The 27,227-nt window shown below is 44.9% G+C and overlaps 1 protein-coding gene across 3 annotated transcripts in view; it reads right to left on the minus strand.

Moving 5' to 3' along the window:
- Positions 1-398: 398 nt before the first annotated feature.
- Positions 399-27,227, minus strand: part of eprs1 (glutamyl-prolyl-tRNA synthetase 1) — a 34,073-nt gene continuing 7,244 nt past the window's right edge. Inside the window, exons 13-36 of one of the 3 annotated variants that reach the window (XM_047363433.1) lie at positions 25,141-25,161; positions 23,547-23,657; positions 21,103-21,239; positions 20,821-21,028; positions 20,632-20,744; positions 20,441-20,558; positions 19,539-19,724; positions 17,695-17,880; positions 17,172-17,408; positions 16,335-16,556; positions 12,708-12,938; positions 12,310-12,581; positions 10,195-10,246; positions 9,902-10,111; positions 6,760-6,832; positions 6,547-6,626; positions 6,350-6,451; positions 6,104-6,259; positions 3,034-3,231; positions 2,781-2,954; positions 2,474-2,634; positions 2,088-2,166; positions 1,409-1,473; positions 399-1,264 (exon numbers count right to left, since the gene is read on the minus strand). In XM_047363433.1, the coding sequence (XP_047219389.1) occupies positions 1,114-1,264; positions 1,409-1,473; positions 2,088-2,166; positions 2,474-2,634; positions 2,781-2,954; positions 3,034-3,231; positions 6,104-6,259; positions 6,350-6,451; positions 6,547-6,626; positions 6,760-6,832; positions 9,902-10,111; positions 10,195-10,246; positions 12,310-12,581; positions 12,708-12,938; positions 16,335-16,556; positions 17,172-17,408; positions 17,695-17,880; positions 19,539-19,724; positions 20,441-20,558; positions 20,632-20,744; positions 20,821-21,028; positions 21,103-21,239; positions 23,547-23,657; positions 25,141-25,161 (3,543 nt within the window). In that variant the 3' untranslated portion in view covers positions 399-1,113. The remainder of the gene's footprint in view (positions 1,265-1,408; positions 1,474-2,087; positions 2,167-2,473; positions 2,635-2,780; positions 2,955-3,033; positions 3,232-6,103; positions 6,260-6,349; positions 6,452-6,546; positions 6,627-6,759; positions 6,833-9,901; positions 10,112-10,194; positions 10,247-12,309; positions 12,582-12,707; positions 12,939-16,334; positions 16,557-17,171; positions 17,409-17,694; positions 17,881-19,538; positions 19,725-20,440; positions 20,559-20,631; positions 20,745-20,820; positions 21,029-21,102; positions 21,240-23,546; positions 23,658-25,140; positions 25,162-27,227) is intronic. The other 2 variants (XM_047363434.1, XM_047363436.1) reach the window with 2 other exon arrangements.

A 27,227-nucleotide genomic window follows, 5' to 3' on the forward strand; every position in this document is an offset into this window, starting at 1 on the left:
CCAAGAAAGCAGCAAAATACACATTTGTGTATCCAATAAGCCATAGAAAGATCGGTTACGTTCAGGCCACACCTGATGACGTTTTGTTGTGCTGCCCTGTGTAGGAAGCCATACAGTATCGTCCACATCAAAAATCGTTACTGACAGCCTCAGTACAGAACAGATATTACTTATTTATTTTGAAAATATATCAAATTGACCTACATTAGGACTCCTGATGTAAGCATCCTGATTAGTTACATCACAGCAATTAACCATCTGCTTGTTGTTCAAGTTAGTTATGACAGACTTCATGTAATTTTGAACGATTCCAAAAGCTATCAATAATGCAATACTCCCATTAAGTTATTTTAGTTTTACCATACAATAGACCATATGACTCAAACAACACAGGACCGTTTGCAGTGGAAATTACTTTATTATACACAGACTGCAAAGATATTTTGCTGGACAAAAGTGGTATGCAGCTACATCATTGACCTGTCAACATATAGTGATTCCTCCGGTGACAGTTTGTAGGCTTCAGAAGATCACAATGAGCCAACATGACGGAACCGGACAAACAGCATAGCTGATATACCTGTGAGAATTACTCTCCCACTGCAAGTCTTAGTACTCACCAAGTTCCTGAGACAGTTCCTCTACAAGTGAGGCCGAAGTGTTGCCAGGTTTTTCCTCAGATAGCAGATTGTTAAATTCCTTTCATTGCTACTTCTTATGTTTTGTGTTTTCCAGATTTCTAAACCCTCAAACCCATTAGATACAGAAGTTATGACCAAAACCATGACACTGATTACATTTGAATTCTAGAAAATACATTAGGTTTAGCAACAAGTCTGCCTTTTGGAAATTCTGGGCAAGAACCAGGATTGCCTTTTGGGATGCCTCTGCTATAAAAAGGCCTGATAAAGGATAATAAGCAAATTCTAACAGTAAACTATTTCCAGATCCCTAACTTCCCTTAATTTGCTTCACAACATGTAGAAAATCATGAAAACAAACATACATATTTTAAATTTGAACCACAGGAGTCAGCCCCCTCCGTTAAGTTAAACAGGTTAGAGAACGTGGGGCAGCCCTTTTTCTACTGGGATGGTCATTTTTAGTGGGTGCTTAGTAGCTCCGTCCGAACAAAGTGTAATACTGCGCCGGCTCCTTGCCGCTGACGCACATCTGACCTGGCTGAAGGGTTTTAATAGGAGAGAAAGGGATGCACAGGCTTTTAGCTCCCATGGATGGAGCTCCAGGCTCCAGGTCCTGGTCCCTGTGAGAGGAAGTATAGGTTTAATTCTCCACTTCCTCACTGACATATGAATTATCAAAATGAGACTAATAATAAAAAATATCAGTAAATGATCCTAAATGACAGTAAACAGAAACTTATTATAAACAAAGATGTTGGACATACTTGGCAGTGGTCTTCTTGATCCAGTCCTCACATTCGATTCCTCCACAGAAAGGAATCTGAACAATCTATGAAACAAGACATACGATCCACTGATTATATGCTCTAATGAGGAAGGTACACCGTCTCCACACATCTCTGGATTCTCCAGACTCAGAATTCAAGAGAAGAATTTCATTTTTAAAGTTCACAAGAAATTTGTTGTAAATATTTCTACAGTGGTCAGACTTTGCGTACGGAACCTGCAAAAAAATAAGACTAGGGTGGGAAGCACGGAAAAAGAAGGGAGTGGATAAATAGAAAGATGGACGGATGATGGAAAAACAAATGGCTGGATGTGGTTGATAGAAGAACCAATGGAAGGAATGGGTGCATGGATGGAAACAAGAGGATAGATGGATGCACAGATGGTTTGAAAGGGACGCGTAAAACCAAATGGATCAAAAAAGCAAAGAATTGTATGGACAGATGGATGGTTGATGGAAAAACAAAAGGACTTGCAGCCAGATGGATGGATAGACAGAAAGTAGTTTCTTGAAAAGCAAATATTTTTCTACACACTGTTTTCTTTCCAATACCTGACCAGACATGGAAAAACGCCTAAATGTAAGTCATTTTTTCCGGACTGCATTGTAACCCTGAAGCTAAAGAAGAATCTGTGGTATGAACAGGGGGGACTCACCTGGCCCTGGTCCAACTCTTTCTGGAACTCTTCCATTGTGTCTACAGCCACCATGTGAGTCTTCAGGTCATCTGAAGCTCTGATGAACACATTCAAGACATTTTATAGATAATATGTAATCAGAAAAGCAGGGTGCAGAAATCCTGAGTAATTCCCCTCCTAGCAGGTAGGGCTAATAATTTTTTGGGCGTAGGGATCAACACTACGTACCCATCATGCAGTAGTGTAAGCCAGAGGACAGTGATCATAACCTTCTTCTGCAACAAGCATGCCAAATTCTGACACTAATGTGAAACCTTATTATTCTGGACTACTGACATGCCATATAAGTATATTGTTTTTAAAGCTCAGCATTCATGTTGCACAGGTCCAGCCATGTTCCTTACTTCTTAAACAGGTTGTTCTGGATATCCTCCAACGTGCCAAGCAGCCGTTTCTCCACCTCGGCCTCTGGAATTGTCATCTTTGCGCCGGTGTCTCTCCTCACTGCGACACACTGCTTCTGCTGCATGTCTTTGGGGCCCACTTCCAGACGAACAGGGACTCCCTACAGAAAGGATACAGGCAAAGAAAAAAAAAAAGACCAGCAGAACATAAGTAGAGCTGGTTTTTCTTGATAATTTACTGAATGGTTGCTTTATTTGATCATATCTTCTCATTTTACTCATTTTTAAATCTAAACGGAATCAAGACCTTTAGCTCCCAGTGGTTGAACTTCCATCCTGGCGAGTAATTGTCTCGAAGGTCGGTTTTCACCCTGACGCCAGCATCTAGCAACCTGCTCAGGTATTTGGAGCACTGAGCCAAGAGGGCCTCCTTATCCTGCTCTGACAGGGATGCAGTGATCCCACATGGAATAATGACAACCTGAGAAAAGGAGCAGTTTGTCAGATTTTATTTTAGGAGCCATTTGTAACAAAGTCTAAAAAGCTATAGATGTGTGTACCTGTAGGCAGGCCACCCTGGGTGGAAGTACAAGTCCCATGTTGTCTCCGTGAACCATAGTGAGGACGCCGATGGTCCTGGTTGTAATGCCCCAGGAGTTCTGGAAAGCCAGCTGCTTTTCCCCTGGCTTCTTGGGGTCCTCAAACACAATCTCGAACATCTTGGAGAAGTTCTGACCTAGATGGTGGGATGTAGCACCCTGTGGGGACAAAAAAGTATTGAGAAATACTTTATGAATCACCACAAGGAGTTCCCATGGTTCCATAAAACATACAAGGGTTGGACAATGAAACTGAAACACCTGGTTTTAGACCACAATAATTTATTAGTATGGTGTAGGGCCTCCTTTTGCGGCCAATACAGCGTCAATTAATCTTGGGAATGACATATACAAGTCCTGCACAGTGGTCAGAGGGATTTTAAGACATTCTTCTTGCAGGATAGTGGCCAGGTCACTACATGATACTGGTGGAGGAAAACGTTTCCTGACTCGCTCCTCCAAAACACCCCAAAGTGGCTCAATAATATTTAGATCTGGTGACTGTGCAGGCCATGGGAGATGTTCAACTTCACTTTCATGTTCATCAAACCAATCTTTCACCAGTCTTGCTGTGTGAATTGGTGCATTGTCATCCTGATACACGGCACCGCCTTCAGGATACAATGTTTGAACCACTGGATGCACATGGTCCTCAAGAATGGTTCGGTAGTCCTTGGCAGTGACGCACCCATTTAGTATAAGTATTGGGCCAAGGGAATGCCATGATATGGCAGCCCAAACCATCACTGATCCACCCCCATGCTTCACTCTGGGCATGCAACAGTCTGGGTGGTACGCTTCTTTGGGGCTTCTCCACACCGTAACTCTCCCAGATGTGGGGAAAACGGTAAAGGTGGACTCATCAGAGAACAATACATGTTTCACATTGTCCACAGCCCAAGATTTCTGCTCCTTGCACCATTGAAACCAACGTTTGGCATTGACATGAGTGACCAAAGGTTTGGCTATAGCAGCCCGGCCGTGTATATTGACCCTGTGGAGCTCCTGACGGACAGTTCTGGTGGAAACAGGAGAGTTGAGGTGCACATTTAATTCTGCCGTGATTTGGGCAGCCGGGGTTTTATGTTTTTTGGATACAATCCGGTTTAGCACCCGAACATCCCTTTCAGACAGCTTCTTCTTGCGTCCACAGTTAATCCTGTTGGATGTTGTTCGTCCTTCTTGGTGGTATGCTGACATTACCCTGGATACCGTGGCTCTTGATACATCACAAAGACTTGCTGTCTTGGTCACAGATGCGCCAGCAAGACGTGCACCAACAATTTGTCCTCTTTTGAACTCTGGTATGTCACCCATAATGTTGTATGCATTTCAATATTTTGAGCAAAACTGTGCTCTTACCCTGCTAATTGAACCTTCACACTCTGCTCTTACTGGTGCAATGTGCAATCAATGAAGACTGGCTACCAGGCTGGTCCAATTTAGCCATGAAACCTCCCACACTAAAATGACAGCTGTTTCAGTTTCATTGTCCAACCCCTGTATATACACTGTAAGATGGGGAAGAGCCACGTTTCTGGCAACCACATTATCCTGCACTCCTCCTCTTCCCCACTGTGTCGTTTTCAACACTCCATTCCAATCCGTATTTTATTTGCCAGGAATATTCCCAGAGACAGTTGAGGGAAGAGATAGGTAAAAATGTCATCTATACACTTAACTTCTGTCCTTCCCTCCACCCACAATGTTTGATTTTATTATTGATGTGAATCTTATTCTGGGCTTTTGTAAAAGTTTATTCAGCTGCTACTGACTTATGATGTATTTAGTTTGTTGGGCAGACTTTTACTGCTCTTGATGCCCAAGATGCTTAACTTCCCAAAAAGTGGAGAAGAGAAAGAAAATATGGGTCAATATTAATCATTGCAATCGTATCGCAATTATTTGTTTTCCTGATATCGTACGCCCTAAATTTATGTAATAAATCAACAAAAAGTAGTGCCTAATTTTGAAGTGGAAAGAAAATAACTTTTCGTTTTTTGACAAATAAAAATCTGAAAAGTGTGGCTTGCATTTGTATTTAGCCCCCCTGAGTAAATACTTGGTAAAAACACGTTTCACTGCAACTACAGGTTTTTTTTTTGCACATCTGAAATGTTTTTCTGTTCCTCTTTACAAAATAAATTGAGGTCAGTCAGACTGCATCTAGTGTGTCTGAACAGCAACTGCAAGAGTTGACACAGTCTTGCTACTCAACTGAATTTAGCTCTGGACTTTGTCTGGGCCATTTTAATATGTAATTATGCTTTGTTGTAAAGCATGTATGTGTAGAGCCTTTATCCTGTTGGAAGGTGAACCCTTAGGCTTATTGGCAGAGCTATGCTCCTTTTCCATTAGTTTCTACTCAGCACGGTTCGCCTCGGGTCGGCTCTACATGGTTTGGTTCGTCTTCCATTACAATTGAGTACCATCTCAATGTGGGCGGTGCGAAAAAGTAATGTGATTGATGTGATTTCTTGTGACACAAACACAACAAAAGCGTTGACTGCTGCTCAGTCTGTGGCTGTTCTCAGACTCAGAGTGAAAGAAGAGCCAGAAAACGCTGGGGGTGGCAAGACAAAACACTCAGTACAGGAGAGAGAGGGAAGCCATGAAGTGGCTAAAGGATGCGAGGGTGAGCTAGCGCTACGTAGCACTAGCTTGTCATAGTGGTCATTTACACAATAAACCCAGCATACACCGAGTTAATGGTTGAAGATATTAGTTATTATAGTATGTATGCAGTGACTAATGACACCACTCCCATCTCAATCAGAGATCCACAGTCTTCTGACGTCATGTTTTCAGCATGACTCGGCATGGTTGGAACCGCATTCAACCAGGTACTAAAAACGGTAACGGTTCCATGCAACCACACTGAACCACGCTGAGTGGGGACTAGTGGAAAAGGGGCATTAAATTCCACGCACAACTGGCGCTTTAAATTTGTAAGAGTAATTTTGCATGTTTGTACCCACCTTGTCTAAATAGGACAGAATGAAGGGGTCAGAAAGACGATCCAGTGTATTACCTGAATGGCTCGGCCGCTAGCAGAGATGAATGCCTCCACTGTAGTTGTGTAATCTCCTCCAGCAAACTTTTCCTTCTCAGTCTTCCTCCCCTTCACCACAGGGATGGCCATCAGCTCTTCATACACCCTGGCATACAGATCCAGGATCTGCAACACCTATATATGGAGGACGAAAAAATAAATAGTCAAACAATCTTTACATGATGCAGTAGGTAAGGGCTGCTGTTCAGCTGCCAGGTGTGGTACCTCCTCAGCTGCTTCCTCCTTTGTGGCAAATGCTGTGTGTCCCTCTTGCCACAGGAACTCTCGTGTCCTCAGGAAGGGCTGGGGGTGTTTGAACTCCCATCTCTAAAAGGCAGCGTATTGAAGTGTTAAAACACAAAAAGATCTGTGCACTAATCAAGGAGGGTGAGTTTCAAAGAGGGTGAGTTTTATTTACTAACCACAACGTTGCACCACTGGTTGAGTTTGATTGGCAGATCTCTGTGGGACTGGACCCATTTGGCGTAAGCCGGATACATCACTGAGACGAACAAAAACAGAAGATCAGTACCAACACATCAGCAGTTTTTAAAAAAATGTGTAACTTTGTTCCAAGGCTTCACGTTGTGTTCATCAACACAGCAGAACATCAAATCCAAGGTGCTTGGACAGACCTGTCTCACTGGTGGGTCTGACAGCGATGGGCTCAGACAGCTCAGTCTTTCCTGAACGGGTTACCCAGGCAACCTGAAAACAACCATCTATAATGATCATAGGCACATCAAGCACTTTTATAGATTTACAGCTTTACACAGGAGTTGTATTTATTACCAACATGCCCATCATTCATGATGGCGCCTTCATGAGGACTACTAAATTGAGGAACAGTACAGACCAAAAGTTTGGACACACCTTCTCATTCAAAGAGTTGTCTTTATTTTCATGACTATGAATATTGTATCTTCACACTGAAGGCATCAAAACTATGAATTAACACATGTGGAATTATATACTGAACAAAAAAGTGTGAAACAACTGAAAATATGTCTTATATTCTAGGTTCTTCAAAGTAGCCACCTTTTGCTTTGATTTCTGCTCCGCACACTCTTGGCATTATGTTGATGAGCTTCAAGAGGTAGTCACCTGAAATGGTTTTCCAACAGTCTTGAAGGAGTTCCCAGAGATGCTTAGCACTTGTTGGCCCTTTTGCATTCACTCTGCAGTCCAGCTCACCTCAAACCATCTCGATTGGATTCAGGTCCAGTGACTGTGGAGGCCAGGTCATCTGGCGCAGCACCCCATCACTCTCTTTCTTGGTCAAATAGCCCTTACACAGCCTGGAGGTGTGTTTGGGGTCATTGTCCTGTTGAAAAATAAATGATGGTCCAACTAAACGCAAACCGGATGGAATAGCATGCCGCTGCAAGATGCTGTGGTAGCTATACTGGTTCAATATGCCTTCAATTTTGAATAAATCCCCAACAGTGTCACCAGCAAAGAGCCCCCACACCATCACACCTCCTCCTCCATGCTTCATGGTGGGAACCAGGCATGTAGAGTCCATCCGTTCACCTCTTCTGCGCCGCACAAAGACACGGTGGTTGGAACCAAAGATCTCAAACTTGGACCCATCAGACCAAAGCACAGATTTCCACTGGTCTAATGTCCATTCTTTGTGTTCTTTAGCCCAAACAAGTCTCTTCTGATTGTTGCCTGTCCTCAGCAGTGGTTTCCTAGCAGCTATTTTACCATGAAGGCCTGATTCACACAGTCTCCTCTTAACAGTTGTTCTAGAGATGTGTCTGCTGCTAGAACTCTGTGTGGCATTGATCTGTTCTCTAATCTGAGCTGCTGTTAACCTGCGATTTCTGAGGCTGGTGACTCGGATGAACTTATCGTCCGCAGCAGAGGTGACACTTGGTCTTCCTTTCCTGGGGCGGTCCTCATGTGAGCCAGTTTCTTTGTAGTGCTTGATGGTTTTTGCGACTGCACTTGGGGACACTTTCAAAGTTTTCCCAATTGTTCGGACTGACTGACCTTCATTTCTTAAAGTAATGATGGCCACTTGTTTTTCTTTTTCTTTACTTAGCTGCTTTTTTCTTGCCATAATACAAATTCTAACAGTCTATTCAGTAGGACTATCAGCTGTGTACTGTATCCACCTCCTGCACAACACAACTGGTGGTCCCAACCCCATTTATAAGGCTTGAAATCCCACTTATTAATCCTGACAGGGCACACCTGTGAAGTGAAAACCATTTCAGGTGACTACCTCTTGAAGCTCATCAACAGAATGCCAAGAGTGTGCAGAGCAGTAATCAAAGCAAAAGGTGGCTACTTTGAAGAACCCAGAATATAAGACATATTTTCAGTTGTTTCACACTTTTTTGTTCAGTATATAATTCCACATGTGTTAATTCATAGTTTTGATGCCTTCAGTGTGAAGCTACAATATTCATAGTCATGAAAATAAAGAAAACTCTTTGAATGAGAAGATGTGTCCAAACCTTTGGTCTGTACTGTACGTGGCATAGCCCGGTACGGCAGAGCCGAGGTCCCACCCTGGAGCCAGGCCTGGGGTCAGGATTTGTTGGGGACAGCCTGGTGGCTGGGTTGCCCCTTGCGGGACCATGGGCGGGCCAAGCCCGAATGAGAGATGCCAGGCCATACCCCAGGGGGTCCTACACCTGCAGAGGGAACCATGAGGGACCGGTGAAAAGAGGCTTGGGCAACGGACGAAGGTGGAGACCTCGGCGACCCGTTCCCCGGATGCATAGACTGGCTCTAGGGACGTGTCACTTCACAGGGGGGCGGAGGAGCCTGAGCTAGTGTGGGAGGTCGAGAGATATCTGCTAGCAATAGTCGGGCTCACCTCCACGCACAGTGTGGGCTCTGGAACCCAGGTCCTCGAGAAAGGCTGGATTCTCTTCTACTCTTGAGTGGCCCGTGGGGAGAGGTATCGGGCTGGGGTGGGCTTGCTTGTTGCCCCCCAGCTCAGCTGTTTCATGTTGGGATTTACCCCGGTGGACGAGATAATGAACACCATGTTCAAGCATAAGGGTGTTCATCAGTGCACTTGGCACCAGGACACCCTGACAGGAGGTCGATGATCAGCTTTGTAGTCATGTCTTCAGACCTTTGGCCGCATGTTTTGGACACTCGGGTGAAGAGAGGGGATGAGCTGTCCACTGATCACCACCTGGTGGTGATTTGGATCCAGTGGAGGAGGAAAAAGCCAGACAGACTCAACAGGCCCAAGCGTATAGTGAGGTTCTGCTGAGAACGTCTGGCGAAGCCCTCGGCCAGGGATGTATTCAACACCCGCCTCCGGGAGAGCTTTGACCAGATTCCGGGGGACGTTGGAGACATAGAGCCCAAGTGGACCATGTTCTCCGCGTCTATTGTTGATGCTGCCACCCATAGCTGTGGCCGTAAGGTCTGCGGTGCCTGTCACAGCGGCAATCCCTGAACCCGTTGGTGGACACCGGCATTAAGGGATGCTGTCAAGCTGAAGAAAATGTCCTATTGACTGTGGTTTGCTTGTGGGACTCCTGAGGCGGCTGACGGGTACGGTGAGGCCAAGCGTGCCGTGGCCCGGGCTGTGGCAGGGGCAAAAACCCGGGCCTTGGAGGAGTTTGGTGAGGCCATTGAGAAGCACCACCAGTTGGCCTCAAATCAATTCTAGCAAACTGTCCAGCGCCTCAGAAGGGGAAAGCAGTGCTTCTCCAACACTGTTTAGAGTGGGGGTGGGGAGCTGGTGACCTCAATTGGGGACTGTTATACTTCTGATTTCTTGTTTTTCAGAGTTTTAATTACCTCAGGAGCAAAATCTGCAATATGGGACTTTTCCTTCTCCAGTGCAGCTTGGGAAACAAACATGGGGAAGTAGCAGTTCTCCACACCCAGTTTTCTAATTTCCCTGTCAAAGAAGTCTTTTATTGCCTCCCAGATGGAGTAGGACCACGGCCGCAGCACATAGCAGCCGCTCACATCATAGTACTCGATCATCTCTGCTTTAGTGATGACCTGAAAGAGAAAACAAAGAACTTTGGATATTCTGGACTTTTATTCAAACGGACTGAAAGTAATGTGGAGTGAATAAGTCTCACCTGAGAGTACCACTCAGCAAGGTTCTCCTCTTTCTTGACCTCTAGACCCAACCTGAGAGGGAAAGAAAATAATTCAGTATTTGAAGGAAACTTTGAAAGTTACACAATACCTTGTCAATTAGTCAGTTTTTAAGCATTAGTTTATTTTTTGTTCAAAAGCTGAATATTTGTTGGTTTAAAGGCTGCAGTTATTGAGTTAAACACACACACACTTTTACAGGTCCGTTACATTATGCAAACCATGATACACTTTTCAGTCCAGAAACCGATGCAATTCAAACCAAGTTAGTCCTCTGCAGCAAAATGACAAAAATAAGACACAAATTAGTCGTTTTTTGGTTTGTTTTTGAGGAACAAAATCTTTTTTGACTTTTCACATCTTACAGTTGCATCCAACAGTTTCTTTAATTCATCAGGTTTTCTGATTACCATTTACAAAGAAGTCAGTCTTCCTAAACTCTGTGCACCACTAGGCATTGGCCAAGTATGAGATTCTTCAAACAAAAATCTATACCCTGATCTCATTATGTTTAAAACAGAAAAACAACAATTATTCTAAATGCTGCTAAAACACCAATAATATACAGGGGTAGGACAATGAAACTGAAACACCTGTCATTTTAGTGTGGGAGGTTTCATGGCTAAATTGGACCAGCCTGGTAGCCAGTCTTCATTGATTGCACATTGCACCAGTAAGAGCAGAGTGTGAAGGTTCAATTAACAGGGTAAGAGCACAGATTTGCTCAAAATATTGAAATGCACACAACATTATGGGTGACATACCAGAGTTCAAAAGAGGACAAATTGTTGGTGCACGTCTTGCTGGTGCATCTGTGACCAAGACAGCAAGTCTTTGTGATGTATCAAGAGCCACGGTATCCAGGGTAATGTCAGCATACCACCAAGAAGGACGAACCACATCCAACAGGATTAACTGTGGACGCAAGAGGAAGCTGTCTGAAAGGGATGTTCTGGTGCTAACCTGGATTGTATCCAAAAAACATAAAACCACAGCTGCCCAAATCATGGCAGAATTAAATGTGCACCTCAACTCTCCTGTTTCCACCAGAACTGTCTGTCAGGAGCTCCACAGGGTCAATATACACGGCCGGGCTGCTATAGCCAAACCTTTGGTCACTCATGCCAATGCCAAACGTCGGTTTCAATGGTGCAAGGAGCGCAAATCTTGGGCTGTGGACAATGTGAAACATGTATTGTTCTCTGATGAGTCCACCTTTACTGTTTTCCCCACATCCGGGAGAGTTACGGTGTGGAGAAGCCCCAAAGAAGCGTACCACCCAGACTGTTGCATGCCCAGAGTGAAGCATGGGGGTGGATCAGTGATGGTTTGGGCTGCCATATCATGGCATTCCCTTGGCCCAATACTTGTGCTAGATGGGCGCGTCACTGCCAAGGACTACCGAACCATTCTTGAGGACCATGTACATCCAATGGTTCAAACATTGTATCCTGAAGGCGGTGCCGTGTATCAGGATGACAATGCACCAATACACACAGCAAGACTGGTGAAAGATTGGTTTGATGAACATGAAAGTGAAGTCTGACTCACCACTCTTAACAGTCACTGACTCACAGCAGTGTGTGGTCTTAACAAATCCATCTTCTGTGTCCACATCATCTCCAAACACCAATGAACCTGTGTGCCAGCACTGCTCTACAGCAATGCACTAAAACCATCCAGGAGTCATTCATAACAACATCACACTGAGGACTGACAAAGTGACTCTGCATCCAGGCTTTTTATTGGCCAAGACCTTCCAACTTTGGTGCTAAATAATTACAGACAACTACTAGAACAAGCAGCTGTGGATGATCAGTTTATGGAAACACATCTATGATTTCTGTCCTTTACTAAAGTCCCAGATATATGACTTATTAATGCTTTTGAAATGATGTAACAGCTCCTTGATACATAAAAAGTAAAATAACATTTTGTTCCTCATTTTCCTGAAAATTACATTTTTTATTAAAATTTAGATAAACTCAAATAAGAGCTCCAGTATGAAGTCCAGGTGTGTCTTGAACTGGTTTTAAAACTGAAACAGATGATCATTGTTACAGCTTCTCTCTCCTTCTCCATCATTATTCTCTCACCGTGTCTGTTTCTTGGGGCCTTGTCCCTCTCCTGTGCCTCCTGCACCTCCAAATGACTCCTTTCCTTGACCTCCCTTGTCTCCTTTCCCCTTTTTCCCTCCTCCACCACCTCCTCCCCCCTGTTTCTCAGACTTGTTCTCCCTCTCCTTGCGGTTCTTGTCCTCTCCTCCAGTGGCTCCAGCAGCAGTTACTGGTTTGTAGTCCTCTCCAGTGAGAGACTTGTACTTGCTCTTCAGGTCCAGTAGAGTCTTCACAGCTTCATCCACCTGCTCCTAAAACATGACAGCAGTGTAACACTTCTCCTGCAGACTGAATACTGTATGAACAGAGCGGTTCATTCCCTTTAATGGGACATGTCCTGTCAGGGTTGTGAAAACAACTTGTGACTTGTCCCTTACCTTAGCAGCCTTCTCAGTCTTCAGTTTCCTCACCAGCTCTCCCTGCTGGGCCACCTGTGAGAAGAGTTGCTGAGCCAGGGCTGAGGTGCTGGTTTGGGTGGAGGCAGTACTGGCCTGGGTCTGAGCAGGGCTAGCTGAGGATTGTGAGCCTGGCTTGTATTCCTGTCCAGTCTGCTGTTTATACTGTTCCTTTAGAACCAGAAGCTGTTTCACCGCCCCGTCGACCTGATCCTGACACAAGTTCAAAGAAAAACATCTGATCACATTTAATCCCAGCAACACCACAACAGAAAAACAAGAGCATTTCCCTTGATCACCTTCACAGGAGGTAAACTTACACTCACAAACTTTAATAAAAAATATACTATAAATATAATTAAGCTAGTATTTTATTGGGATTTTATGTGTCAGCCCAATGCAGAGGACTTGGGCCTGGGGCATAGGTTCATCTTACAACAAGACACAAGCCTCAACATGCAGCCAGAATAGCTTGGATAAAAGCATATTCATGCATTAGGATGGCCCAGTCAAAGTCCTGACCTTGATCCAATTTATAATCTGGGGCAAGACTTGAAACGTACTATTAATAGACTCTCTACATCCAGTCTGACTGTGCTCAAGCTATTTTTCAAAGGGGAAATGGCACAAATGTCAGTCTCTAGATTTGAGTAAATAATAGACAGATGCACCCCTCCTTGAACCGTCACCTTAACGTGGTGGAGGGGTTTGAGTGCTCAAATGATCCTAGAGGCTATGTTGTCTGGGGCTTAAATGCCCCTGGTAGGGTCTCCCATGGCAAACAGGCTGTAGGTGATGGGTCAGACAAAGAGTGGTTCAAGAATCCCTCATGAGGACAAAAATATCGAGGCACGTGACGTCGCCCGGCACGGTGGAGCCGGGGTCCCACCCTGGAGCCAGGCCTGGGGTCGGGACTCGCTGAAGAGCGCCTGGTGGCCGGGTCGCTCCTCGCGGAACCCGGCCGGGCAAAGCCCGAACGAGAGACGCGAGGCCATCCCCCAGTGGGCCCACCACCTGCAGGGGGAACCGTGAGGGACCGGTGCAGAGAGGATTGGGTGGCGGACGAAGGCGGAGACCTCGGTGGCCCGATCCCCGGATGCTTAGGCTGGCTCTAGGGACGTGGAATGTCACCTCGCTGGGGGGGGAAGGAGCCTGAGCTTGTGCAGGAGGTCGAGAGATATCGACTAGAAATAGTCGGGCTTGCCTCCACGCACAGCGTGGGCTCTGGAACCCATCTCCTTGAGAGGGATTGGACTCTTTTCTGCTTAGGAGTGGCCCACGGGGAGAGGCGGCGGGCTGGTGTGGGTTTGCTTGTTGCCCCCCAGCTCAGCCGTCTCGTGTTGGAATTTACCCCAGTGGATGAGACGGTCGTATCCCTGCGTCTTCGGGTTGGGGAGAGGTCTCTGACTGTCGTCTCGGTCTACGGGCCGAGTGGTAGTGCGGCCTTCTTGGTGTCCCTGTCGGGGGTGCTGGATAGCAACCCTCCCGGGAACTCCATTATTCTGCTGGGGGACTTCAACGCCCACATGGGAAACGACAGTGACAACTGGAGAGGCGTGATTGGGAGGAATGGCCTCCCCGATCTGAATCCGAGTGGTGTTTTGTTATTGGACTTCTGTGCTAGTCACGGATTGTCCATAATGAACACCATGTTCAAACATAAGGGTGTCCATCAGTGCACTTGGCACCAGGACACCCTAGGCAGGAGGTCAATGATCGACTTTGTTGTCGCATCATCAGACCTTCGGCCGCATATTTTGGACACTCGGGTGAAGAGAGGGGCTGATCACCACCTGGTGGTGAGTTGGATCCACTGGGGGAGAAGAAAAGCTGGACAGACTTGGCAGGCCCGAGCACATAGTGAGGGTCTGCTGGGAACACCTGGCGGACCCCTTGGCCAGGGATGTATTCAACTCCCACCTCCGGCGAGAGCTTCGACCAGATTCCGGGGGATGTTGGAGACATAGAGTCCGAGTGGACCATGTTCTCCGCATCTATTGATGATGCTGCCGCCCGTAGCTGCGGCCGTAAGGTCTGCGGTGCCTGTCGCGGCGGCAATCCCAGAACCCGGTGGTGGACACCGGCAGTAAGGGATGCTGTCAAGCTGAAGAAGGAGTCCTATCGGCTGTGGTTGGCTTGTGGGACTCCTGAGGCGGCTGACGGTACCGTTAGGCCAAGCGTGCTGCGGCCCGGGCTGTGGCAAAAACTCGGGCCTGGGAGGAGTTTGGTGAGGCCATGGAGAAGGAGTACCGGTTGGCCCCGAAGCGATTCTGGCAAACCGTCCGGCGCCTCAGGAGGGGGAAGCAGTGCTTCGCCAACACTGTTTACAGTGGGGTTGGGAGGCTGCTGACCTCAACTGGGGACATTATCGGCCGGTGGAAGGAGTACTTCGAGGATCTCCTCAATCCTGCCATCACACATTCCGTGGTGGAAACAGAGGCTGGGGACTCGGGGTTGGACTCTTTCATCACCCAGGCTGAAGTCACCGAGGTGGTTAAAAAGCTCCGCGGTGGCAAGGCTTCGGGGTTGGATGAGATCCGCCCTGAGTACCTCAAGTCTCTGGATGTTGTAGGGCTGTCATGGTTAACACGCCTCTTCAACATTGCGTGGCGGTCGGGGACAGTGCCTCTGGACTGGCAGACTGGGGTGGTGGTCCCCCTTTATAAGAAGGGGGACCGGGGGGTGTGTTCCAACTACAGGGGGATCACACTCCTCAGCCTCCCTGGTAAGGCCTATGCCAGGGTATTGGAGAGGAGAGTCCAGCCTATAGTCGAACCCCGGCTTCAGGAGGAGCAGTGTGGTTTTCGTCCCGGTCGTGGAACACTGGACCAGCTCTGTACCCTCTACAGGGTGCTCGAGGGTTCATGGGAGTTTGCCCAACCGGTTCACATGTGTTTTGTGGACCTGGAGAAGGCATTCGACTGTGTCCCTCGTGATGCCCTGTGGGGGGTGCTCCAGGAGTATGGAATCGGGGGCCCTTTATTAGGGGCCATCCGATCTCTGTACGAGCGGAGCAGGAGTTTGGTCCGCTCGGAGTAGAGCCGCTGCTCCTCCACATCGAGTGGAGCCAGTTGAGATGGCTCGGGCATCTACACCGGATGCCTCCTGGACGCCTTCCTCGGGAGGTGTTCCAGGCACGTCTCACCGGGAGGAGGCCCAGGGGACGGCCCAGGACACGCTGGAGGGACTATGTCTCTTGGCAGGCCTGGGAACACCTTGGAGTCGAAGGTGTTCCCAGGCCAGCCGAGAGACACACCTTGGGCTCCATCCGGAGTAGCTGGAGGAGGTGTCTGGGGAGAGGGACGTCTGGGCGTCTCTGCTGAGTCTGCTGCCCCCGTGACCTGGTCCCGGATAAGCGGAAGACGACGAGTACGAGTAGATAGATGCACGTCACACTTTCTAAATGTTTATTTGTCAACATTTTTAAAACCATGCATCAGCTTCCTTCCACTTCTCAATTATGCATTTTGTTGTGTTGGTCAATCAAATAAAATCTCCATAAAATACATGGATGTTTGTGGCTCCGACATCACTAACTGTAAGATAGTTCAAAGGTCATCAATAAGCAACTGTGTGTGTTAATTAAGATGTGCAATTGATAAATCTCACTTTAGGGGCTTTTTCAGCCTTCAGCTTCCTGACCACCTCTCCTTGTTCAGCTACCATCTCATAGAGGGTACTAGTGGCAGCGGAAACGGGGCTAGCACTGTTCTGGTATGGGGTGGTGGTCTTTAGGGCAGGGGCTGCTCCTGGCTTGTAGTCCTGCCCTGTGGCCTGTTTGTACTCTTCTTTCAGGGTAAGAAGCTGTTTAACAGCTGCATCAATCCTGTCCTGTGGAAACACCAAGAAGCAAACTTGTAACTTCATTTACTCCTGTTTATCCCTGAACATTTGTGTCAAGGCAAAACCAGATACTAGGACTGAAACAATTAATCGGATTAATCGATTGGTCAATTTATTCTGTTTGCATTATTGAATCAGTCGCTTCATAGAAGAAGAAGATGCTTCCTGCAGATACCAAGTATATCAAATAAATAAAACTTCCAGTCAGGAACAATCCTGCTTCCAGGTTTACTAACAGAATAGCCATTCCTATTTACTCGTCATGTGGTTGTTAGTAACTCATAAAGCCAATCTTGTTTATTTCCATTGGAACTGGGATTTCATTAAGATGTAAAATAAAAGTTACATGAAGAAGATGAAGCAAATACCTGAACACACCAAAAAGAAAACTGTTAGCTTTACATGAAACTGTAATGATGATAGGAATATATGAAAAAAGAATCACTTCTCCAATCACATCGTAGCAAAGGCAGAATCAGTTTTTGACAGCATAAATAAATAAATACATTGCTGATTGACACGTCTCTGAAGCGTGCTTTACCCATTTCTTACATTAAGAGCAAAGCTATTTTATACAGAATTCAGTGCTTTATATCTGAATACCTTGGGGGCTTTTTCAGACTTCAGTTTCCTCACAACCTCCCCCTGAAGTGCGACACGCTCATACAGACCAGGAGAAGAAGAAGAAGAAGAAGAAGAAGAAGAGGAGGAGGAAGAGGTCGCAGTGGCTGCAGCCGAGGAAGAGGGTGTGCCCATCCCCGGTTTGTAATCCTCACCAGTGATCTTTTTAAACTCTGCCTTGAGAGCGAGGAGCTGCTTCACTGCAGCATCGATCTGGTCCTGGTACCATTGACAATGTATTTTAGAATAGTGGTGGATTATGATTAAAATTCACTCTCATGTAAATGATACGGCGACTGATGAACGGCGGTTTGACATGTCATGAGGGACGAGCAGAATAAGATGAAACAAGTGACTTGATTCTAGAGGACTGGACTGGGCAAGGAGGACATGAAAACACCTGGACAAATCCATCTCGGTGGAATAAGTGACGTGGGACATCAGCGGTGAGAACACAAACAGATGTGTGCACGATCATCATGGGTTAATGAAAAATGTCCTGTACCTTAGGAGCCTTCTCTGCCTTCAGTTTCCTGACCAGCTCCCCCTGCTGGGAAACCCGGGTGTAAGGACAAGACGAGGGCTCTGGTGTAGGTGCTGCTGAGGCAGATGCCGCCGTTGTGGTTGGTGCGGATGAGGGTGGAGCCATGCCTGGTTTGTAGTCTACACCTGTCTGCTGTTTAAAGTCAGCCTGCAACATATTTGTTTAAATGATGAGATGTAACCAATTTCCATATACAGGTCCTTCTCAAAATATTAGCATATTGTGATAAAGTTCATTATTTTCCATAATGTCATGATGAAAATTTAACATTCATATATTTTAGATTCATTGCACACTAACTGAAATATTTCAGGTCTTTTATTGTCTTAATACGGATGATTTTGGCATACAGCTCATGAAAACCCAAAATTCCTATCTCACAAAATTAGCATATTTCATCCGACCAATAAAAGAAAAGTGTTTTTAATACAAAAAACGTCAACCTTCAAATAATCATGTACAGTTATGCACTCAATACTTGGTCGGGAATCCTTTGGCAGAAATGACTGCTTCAATGCGGCGTGGCATGGAGGCAATCAGCCTGTGGCACAGCTGAGGTCTTATGGAGGCTCAGGATGCTTCGATAGCGGCCTTTAGCTCATCCAGAGTGTTGGGTCTTGAGTCTCTCAACGTTCTCTTCACAATATCCCACAGATTCTCTATGGGGTTCAGGTCAGGAGAGTTGGCAGGCCAATTGAGCACAGTGATACCATGGTCAGTAAACCATTTACCAGTGGTTTTGGCACTGTGAGCAGGTGCCAGGTCGTGCTGAAAAATGAAATGTTCATCTCCATAAAGCTTTTCAGCAGATGGAAGCATGAAGTGCTCCAAAATCTCCTGATAGCTAGCTGCATTGACCCTGCCCTTGATAAAACACAGTGGACCAACACCAGCAGCTGACACGGCACCCCAGACCATCACTGACTGTGGGTACTTGACACTGGACTTCTGGCATTTTGGCATTTCCTTCTCCCCAGTCTTCCTCCAGACTCTGGCACCTTGATTTCTGAATGACATGCAGAATTTGCTTTCATCCGAAAAAAGTACTTTGGACCACTGAGCAACAGTCCAGTGCTGCTTCTCTGTAGCCCAGGTCTGGGGAATGCGGCACCTGTAGCCCATTTCCTGCACACACCTGTGCACGGTGGCTCTGGATGTTTCTACTCCAGACTCAGTCCACTGCTTCCGCAGGTCCCCCAAGGTCTGGAATCGGCCCTTCTCCACAATCTTCCTCAGGGTCCGGTCACCTCTTCTCGTTGTGCAGCGTTTTCTGCCACACTTTTTCCTTCCCACAGACTTCCCACTGAGGTGCCTTGATACAGCACTCTGGGAACAGCCTATTCGTTCAGAAATGTCTTTCTCTGTCTTACCCTCTTGCTTGAGGGTGTCAATAGTGGCCTTCTGGACAGCAGTCAGGTCGGCAGTCTTACCCATGATTGGGGTTTTGAGTGATGAACCAGGCTGGGAGTTTTAAAGGCCTCAGGAATCTTTTGCAGGTGTTTAGAGTTAACTTGTTGATTCAGATGATTAGGTTCATAGCTCGTTTAGAGACCCTTTTAATAATATGCTAATTTTGTGAGATAGGAATTTTGGGTTTTCATGAGCTGTATGCCAAAATCATCCGTATTAAGACAATAAAAGACCTGAAATATTTCAGTTAGTGTGCAATGAATCTAAAATATATGAATGTTAAATTTTCATTATGACATTATGGAAAATAATGAACTTTATCACAATATGCTAATATTTTGAGAAGGACCTGTATGACTGCATATAATAAGGTTTTTCAGGCAAAGCTAGAATACCTTCAGAGAAAGCAGCTGCTGCACGGCCTTATCGACTTCCTCTTTCGGGGCCTTGGCAGCCTTTAGGTTGCGGACAACTTCACCCTGTGCTACAATACTTGAGAACAGGTCAGCTGCTGAGGCTGAGGCAGGAGTCGGTGTAGGAGCCGAGACAGGGGTTGAAGGAGCGCTGGTAACCTTAGCATGCTACAGGAAGAGTGAAAACAGGTCATTTTTGTAGCTCATAAAGAAAGCTTGAGATGTTTTGATGAAGCAAAAACAAAAAACAGTCAGGAAAATAATCATTTATATCATCATGGCTACACTCAGCCATAGTATTACAATTACATATTTTCCTGATATTGTGCAGCTCCACAATGAATGAATAAAAATTCCTGTTTACAAACATATTCTTAAGAGTTTCACAGCACATCCTGCGAGTGTTGCCAGCATGGCCCGTCATGAATCAAAGTGAGGCTGCGCCGGTTTATGTTGTCAATTCATCACTGTCAGATCTGAACTCTGGCATGGAAACGGTCCGGGAAAACACCACGTCTCTGGATATGCAAGCCTTTTTCAAGAAGAGGGCCCTGGTCGGAACAGGGCCTCAGAACTACATGCCTTTCTTTTTTACTACAGTATGGAACCACTTCACAACCTTTATTCATGGTGACTTTAAGGGGTATGTGACTGAAGTCTTTGTGCTTCAGCCATTCCTTTTTGTTCAGGATGTCCTGGTTGGACCAGTTTTAGTGCTAGTGCCTGGGCGTGTGTTCAAAAGATTTTATACCTGACTTGATTTAAGTGCTTTAGACAGGCCTGAGTTTTATCAGAGCAAACTGCAGTTGCATAATTTAGATGACCACCACAGACAAACCAGAGGAGCTGTATACAGATTGTTTTTCTTCTCTTAAGACACTCACTGTATTGCTGGAGGCCTGGCTCTTGCTTTTATCCTTGGATCCAGCAGTGGGCATCTCCTTGGTGTGGCCATCGGGAACGTAGAGCAGAACACAAGGACTCTCCTTGCAGCTGTTGGGACTGCATTACACAGACGCAGTTAGACCCAGAGCTAAACATCCACAGTGCCACAGTTAAACATCCTTTCTTTCACCTGACTGGCTCGTAGGGCTGGTCGCAGATGTAGAAGCCCCGCCTCTGAAGCTGGATGATGTCCCCTTTCTTCAGGCTCTTCAGACATGGATCGCCAAGCATCTTCTCCTCCAACTGAGAGCCAGACAGTCAAAACAAGACATAAAAGCAGGGAACTCCATACCATACACACATAGAGCATCACACCCACCTTGCTGTTTTTATTTATGTACTCTTTGAAATCATCATCTTTGATGATGACAGCTTTAGTGATGAGCGGCTGGTAGTTGATGCAGATGGTGGGCAGCAGAGGGGCGCTGTTGGTTTCAGCCAGCCACGTGATCTTCGTTGTCTTCTTGAAGTCTTTGTTGTCCAGGTTCAGGTGAGCCTCCATGGACACAACCTTACCGTCAGCCCCTCTGAGTGATAGGAAAGGAGGTGAGAACAAAACGAAAACCACTATGTGGGTTTAGTGTAAATCAGCTGAACATACTTGTTGATCTTAGTGATAACAAGGTTGCCCCAGTTGATGAAAGTGACCGTCTCTCCTTCTGTAAAGGTCTCTGCATCGGCTCCTTCAACCAGAACTCGAGGTCCGTACCAAACGCCCTTCATGCCGACCTCCATGTTCTGTGGAGAAGAACAATAGTGAGCTCTGTGATGCTTGCTGTAACAGGTACTGACTTGAAATTTAAAGTGGCCAAAGTATCCAAACAAATCTACCAAGAGCCCTGCAGAAGGTCTGGAGAAAAACTGTTTAGGGCACTTTACAAGATTACATAAATGTGAGTCTCTTTTAAAAGATACAGTGGGTAGGTTTCAAAAGTATTCATACGCCATTATTCCATACTTTGTAGAACGATTTTTCACTGCAATTACAGCTGAAGGTCTGCTGGAGTCTGTCTCTACTGGTGTTGCACATCTGGAGTATAAATATACAGGTCCTTCTCAAAATATTAGCATATTGTGATAAAGTTCATTATTTTCCATAATGTCATAATGAAAATTTAACATTCATATATTTTAGATTCATTGCACACTAACTGAAATATTTCAGGTCTTTTATTGTCTTAATACGGATGATTTTGGCATACAGCTCATGAAAACCCAAAATTCCTATCTCACAAAATTAGCATATCATTAAAAGGGTCTCTAAACGAGCTATGAACCTAATCATCTGAATCAACAAGTTAACTCTAAACACCTGCAAAAGATTCCTGAGGCCTTTAAAACTCCCAGCCTGGTTCATCACTCAAAACCCCAATCATTGGTAAGACTGCCGACCTGACTGCTGTCCAGAAGGCCACTATTGACACCCTCAAGCAAGAGGGTAAGACACAGAAAGACATTTCTGAACGAATAGGCTGTTCCCAGAGTGCTGTATCAAGGCACCTCAGTGGAAAGTCTGTGGGAAAGAAAAAGTGTGGCAGAAAACGCTGCACAACGAGAAGAGGTGACCTCAGGGTCCCTGAGGAAGATTATGGAGAAGGGCCGATTCCAGACCTTGGGGGACCTGCGGAAGCAGTGGACTGAGTCTGGAGTAGAAACATCCAGAGCCACCGTGCACAGGCGTGTGCAGGAAATGGGCTACAGGTGCCGCATTCCCCAGGTCAAGCCACTTTTGAACCAGAAACAGCGGCAGAAGTGCCTGATCTGGGCTACAGAGAAGCAGCACTGGACTGTTGCTCAGTGGTCCAAAGTACTTTTTTCGGATGAAAGCAAATTCTGCATGTCATTCGGAAATCAAGGTGCCAGAGTCTGGAGGAAGACTGGGGAGAAGGAAATGCCAAAATGCCAGAAGTCCAGTGTCAAGTACCCACAGTCAGTGATGGTCTGGGGTGCCGTGTCAGCTGCTGGTGTTGGTCCACTGTGTTTTATCAAGGGCAGGGTCAATGCAGCTAGCTATCAGGAGATTTTGGAGCACTTCATGCTTCCATCTGCTGAAAAGCTTTATGGAGATGAAGATTTCATTTTTCAGCACGACCTGGCACCTGCTCACAGTGCCAAAACCACTGGTAAATGGTTTACTGACCATGGTATCACTGTGCTCAATTGGCCTGCCAACTCTCCTGACCTGAACCCCATAGAGAATCTGTGGGATATTGTGAAGAGAACGTTGAGAGACTCAAGACCCAACACTCTGGATGAGCTAAAGGCCGCTATCGAAGCATCCTGGGCCTCCATAAGACCTCAGCAGTGCCACAGGCTGATTGCCTCCATGCCACGCCGCATTGAAGCAGTCATTTCTGCAAAAGGATTCCCGACCAAGTATTGAGTGCATAACTGTACATGATTATTTGAAGGTTGACGTTTTTTGTATTAAAAACACTTTTCTTTTATTGGTCGGATGAAATATGCTAATTTTGTGAGATAGGAATTTTGGGTTTTCATGAGCTGTATGCTAAAATCATCCGTATTAAGACAATAAAAGACCTGAAATATTTCAGTTAGTGTGCAATGAATCTAAAATATATGAATGTTAAATTTTCATCATGACATTATGGAAAATAATGAACTTTATCACAATATGCTAATATTTTGAGAAGGACCTGTATACCTATTCTTTGCAAAATAGCTCAACCTCAGACAGACTGGATGGAGAGCATATCAATCTTAAGTCTTACCAATGATACATGGTAGGATTCAGGTCTGGACTTTGACCAAAACACAAAGTTACTTCGATCTAAACTAGTCTGAGCTCTAATTGTATGTTTAGGGTCGCTCTCTTGCTGTAATGATTGAAGAAACGTGTCACTGCAGCACGATGCTGCCACCACTATGCTTCAGAGTGAGGATGGAGTATTTAGAGTGATGTGCAGTGTTGAGATAAAACTACACACAGATGGACTGTTTACTAAGCAAGAGTGTTCAGAAGTGAAAGAGTTGCACCATGCTGTGTTGTTCTGTTTCAAGATGCAGGTGAATTAACCTACTAACCTTGGGATGCTTGGCCACCTCCTTCATCTCCTCCGTTGCCCCTGGGACTGAAACCGGAACCACATAGGAGCTGGACAGAGCTGTGTACCTGGGAGCTATAGGATCAATGACCTAACACACACAGAACAGGTACATGGGTCAATAAGAGTATTGTGAACATGTCATTATAAAAAATTTGAGAAGCAAGAGGACAAAGAAACAAATGGTGGAAAATAAACGTTTCTTTGAAAATAAGCCCAAAAGAAAGCCTGCCAAGCTCAGAAAGCAATAAATGCAGAGTGTAAGCAACAACAAAAATTAGAAAACTGATTACATGAGTGAATCATGTTTGTTTAAGCTCAAAGGTTTGAGTATTAATTCAGCTACCACATCTCATCTTCCTAATATAGGTTTAGATAAACAACCGAATGATTTGGCAAACAAGTGAAAAATAATTTAGCTGTGAAAATGTGGTACACACCACATACTCAACAAAATCTGCAGGTCCTCGTCATACTACAGTAATTGAAACACAATCTTAAAGTGGAAGTAGCCATGTGACAAAGAAGCTGAAGCAACTAATAACTAAAGATGCACCAATCAGAAGATAATAGAGTTCTGATCTCTGGGTTTGAGCTGCCATTAAAAATTCGAGCTGATTCTGGTTTCCATTTAAGAAAAATAAAACAACTGGTTTCCTCTAATTAAAGCAAAGGTGACATAAAACATTTTTACTCATTCTTCAAAGAAAACATGATTTCCAAGTTAATATTTTAACTGCCCTTAGAATCTTGTATTGGCAATTAGCACGGTTAGCATTTCTAGCTGCAGTTTCCATGTTTATTCGTTATATAACAGAGCATGGCCTTATCTGAACTCAGAATTCTGATTAACTAGTTTACTGTACTCCATTCAACAAGCTAACTGAGGCTTCTTCAGTCAGTAACAACTTCCACACTGAAGAGCGTTGTTGTCAACGCAACCTAGTGGCCATTCACCAATAAGAAAAATATTCAACCTTTTCCCCCTCACATGTCAGGGTTGATCAGGCTGAAAATCCGTTACTTCTGTTCTCCAACTGGCTCAGTGTAACTCTAGAAAAGACACTACTGATATAATAAATCCTTCCAACAGGCCATTTAAGATCTATTACATGCATGTTTACCTACAGTAAATAAAAGCTAGAATATTTTAAAAGTCATCAACATTTTCACCTATATTTCCTTTTCATTTTTAATAAAATAGCTGAAAATTAAATAGTCAGGATCTTAGAACTTAGTAAAATGTGCATTGCTGCAAATATGTATAATGGCAGCTTTCAAACTGCTGAGGACAAAGGGTGAAAGAGGAACAATAAATGGGGAGGACCACAAAGGATGAATGGATTGAGAGGCCATTTAGTTCAACGGGATTATTAATAAGCCTTTAAATATTTGTCATTAACAATGTCCAGGAGGTGCTCATAACATGAATCTATTCTTTTGCTTGTTGATGTTTCTAAGCATTTGTTTGGCTGGTAAATGACTACAGGTTGCCATGGAACCTTTGGGTAACAGCACATGAGAAAAGCAGGGTGGGTCAGAATGAGGAAGAGGAGGACGTGGTGGAGGAGTACCTTCAGACAGCTAACGGGCAGCTTGGAAACAGAAGAGTGAGATGTTTGTTGAATGTCAGGAACAAAGAGGGAGGAACAGAGAAAGGAAAGAGGTAGACACATTTACATATAATGGACTTTTCACTTGTTTTCGCATGTTCTCGGTTTTGTTTCTCTCTTCTGGACTTTGCACCTTTTACTCCTCTTCAGACATCACAAAAAAAAAACAAAAAAAAAACACGCTACGATGTTGATGAAGCCTTTCATTTTTCCTCAGCAACATGACAGCAAAATGCCAAAATAAAATCGTTTGAAAACACGCCCAGAGCAGCCAGAGTGTACAGCAGAAATCAAGAGAGAGAAAGCAGCTGAGGTGGAGAATGAAGTGCAAACTGAGCAACAAAAATGCCAGATATGCCTGAAACATATGTACAGAACCATGTCCAGACCAAACTCCAGAACACCACCAAGAAACATTAGCTTCCACCGGTGCTGAATGATATTAGGAGAACTTCACATTGAGATATTATTGGTCTATATTGCAACGACAGTATTGATCACAATTAACACTCATTTACCACACAACTCTTATCCTTTTCCAAGCCCACATTGCCCCAACAGTTCTCCCTGACGTTTACCATCACTAAGGTCAATCTCAGGTGTGGGCATAGAGGACTTCGAAAGGCAATCAACTGGTGAAATATATCATTGGCAAGCAGAGTGGAATGCATGAGATGTAAAATATAATAGCCTACCTTGGTCACTGCACTCAAGCAGTCCTTTGCAATAACAATATTGTACACATTGATATTGCAAAGACTGAAACTCAATATATTGTGCAGCACTAGCAAAGTTAATGACGTTGTTCCCTTGAAGATACATTTGGCCCAGTGCTTCATTGTTTGTTATGCCTGCTCTGTCCTCTTAAACTCCAGCCAACGATGATGGCTGGCCGCTCATAAACAACCGGGATCTGCTGGAGGTTTCTCTCCGTTAAAAGCCCGTCCTCATACCTGTGGCCACATGCTTGGTCAAGATGAGGGAATCCTGCAAGGTCAATGACTCAATGCATTGGGCTGAGCTTTCATAGGTAAATCTTAACCAATTATGCTGTGCTGGATGTAACTGGATCTGACTGATAAGACTGGATAGTATAATCTGGGATTTAATTCACTGAGCTGGCTGAAATAGCAAATGTCTGCATGTTTTGAACATGTTTTGTGTTGAATCTGCATTTTGCAACCGTTTCTAACATCAATGGTCTGGAGACGGCAGGGGTGAAGCATCTGGATCAGACAAGATGCATTTAGGCATGAGGGACATTTGCATGGCGTGACACTGTCTAGAGGAGAAACAAGCTGAATGTGTACACACATCTATTTTATGTAATCTATGCTGGAATATAACTGTTATCATTATACAACAATAAGCAGCTCTTCATAACTGCAGTGTGCATTCTGAATTTCTACTCCCCTTTATTAGTATTAAAATGACTGTAAAACTAAAGCCTAAAACTACTCCCTAAACATTTTTAAAGACACAGCACCATGTTTTTCCACCTGGGTTTAAGATCAAGAAGCAACACATGGAAGCACTGATGCCCACGCAGTTTAAAAGAAACTGAACACAGAAAATGTGCGGAGTGAAATGAGGCAGCGGGTTTGACTTTTCAGGCAATGTTGTACATAAAAGAGATGAGGAATAGGCTGAAGAGCAGGCAAAACAGATGAAAGCATGGAGCAGAAAAAGAACAGCAAGGAAGCTAGAAGCCTTGCTGGTGTAAAGCATAGGGAGCAATCACTGAAGAAAAGAACGATAGATGTGTATCAGTCTTTTTACCGCACACACAAGCTAATAAATGATCAGCAGATAGGCTGTGTGGTGGTTTCAGTTTAGCATTCAACATCAGCCTGCGGAGTCATAACAATACAAAACATGCAGCTGAGGTCAAGGAAGAACAATAATTTTAAAAGGACGATAATTACTGAAAATCTTATTTAGATGAAGGATTAAGTTGTTTATCAGTAATAAATTTCAGTCCACAAATTCTGGTGAATGCCAACCTGAAGGACTGACAGACTGCAACCACACAAAGCAGCATACAGCCA

The sequence above is a fragment of the Girardinichthys multiradiatus genome, chromosome 4, assembly GCF_021462225.1.
Source record: "Girardinichthys multiradiatus isolate DD_20200921_A chromosome 4, DD_fGirMul_XY1, whole genome shotgun sequence".
Taxonomy (NCBI): domain Eukaryota; kingdom Metazoa; phylum Chordata; class Actinopteri; order Cyprinodontiformes; family Goodeidae; genus Girardinichthys; species Girardinichthys multiradiatus.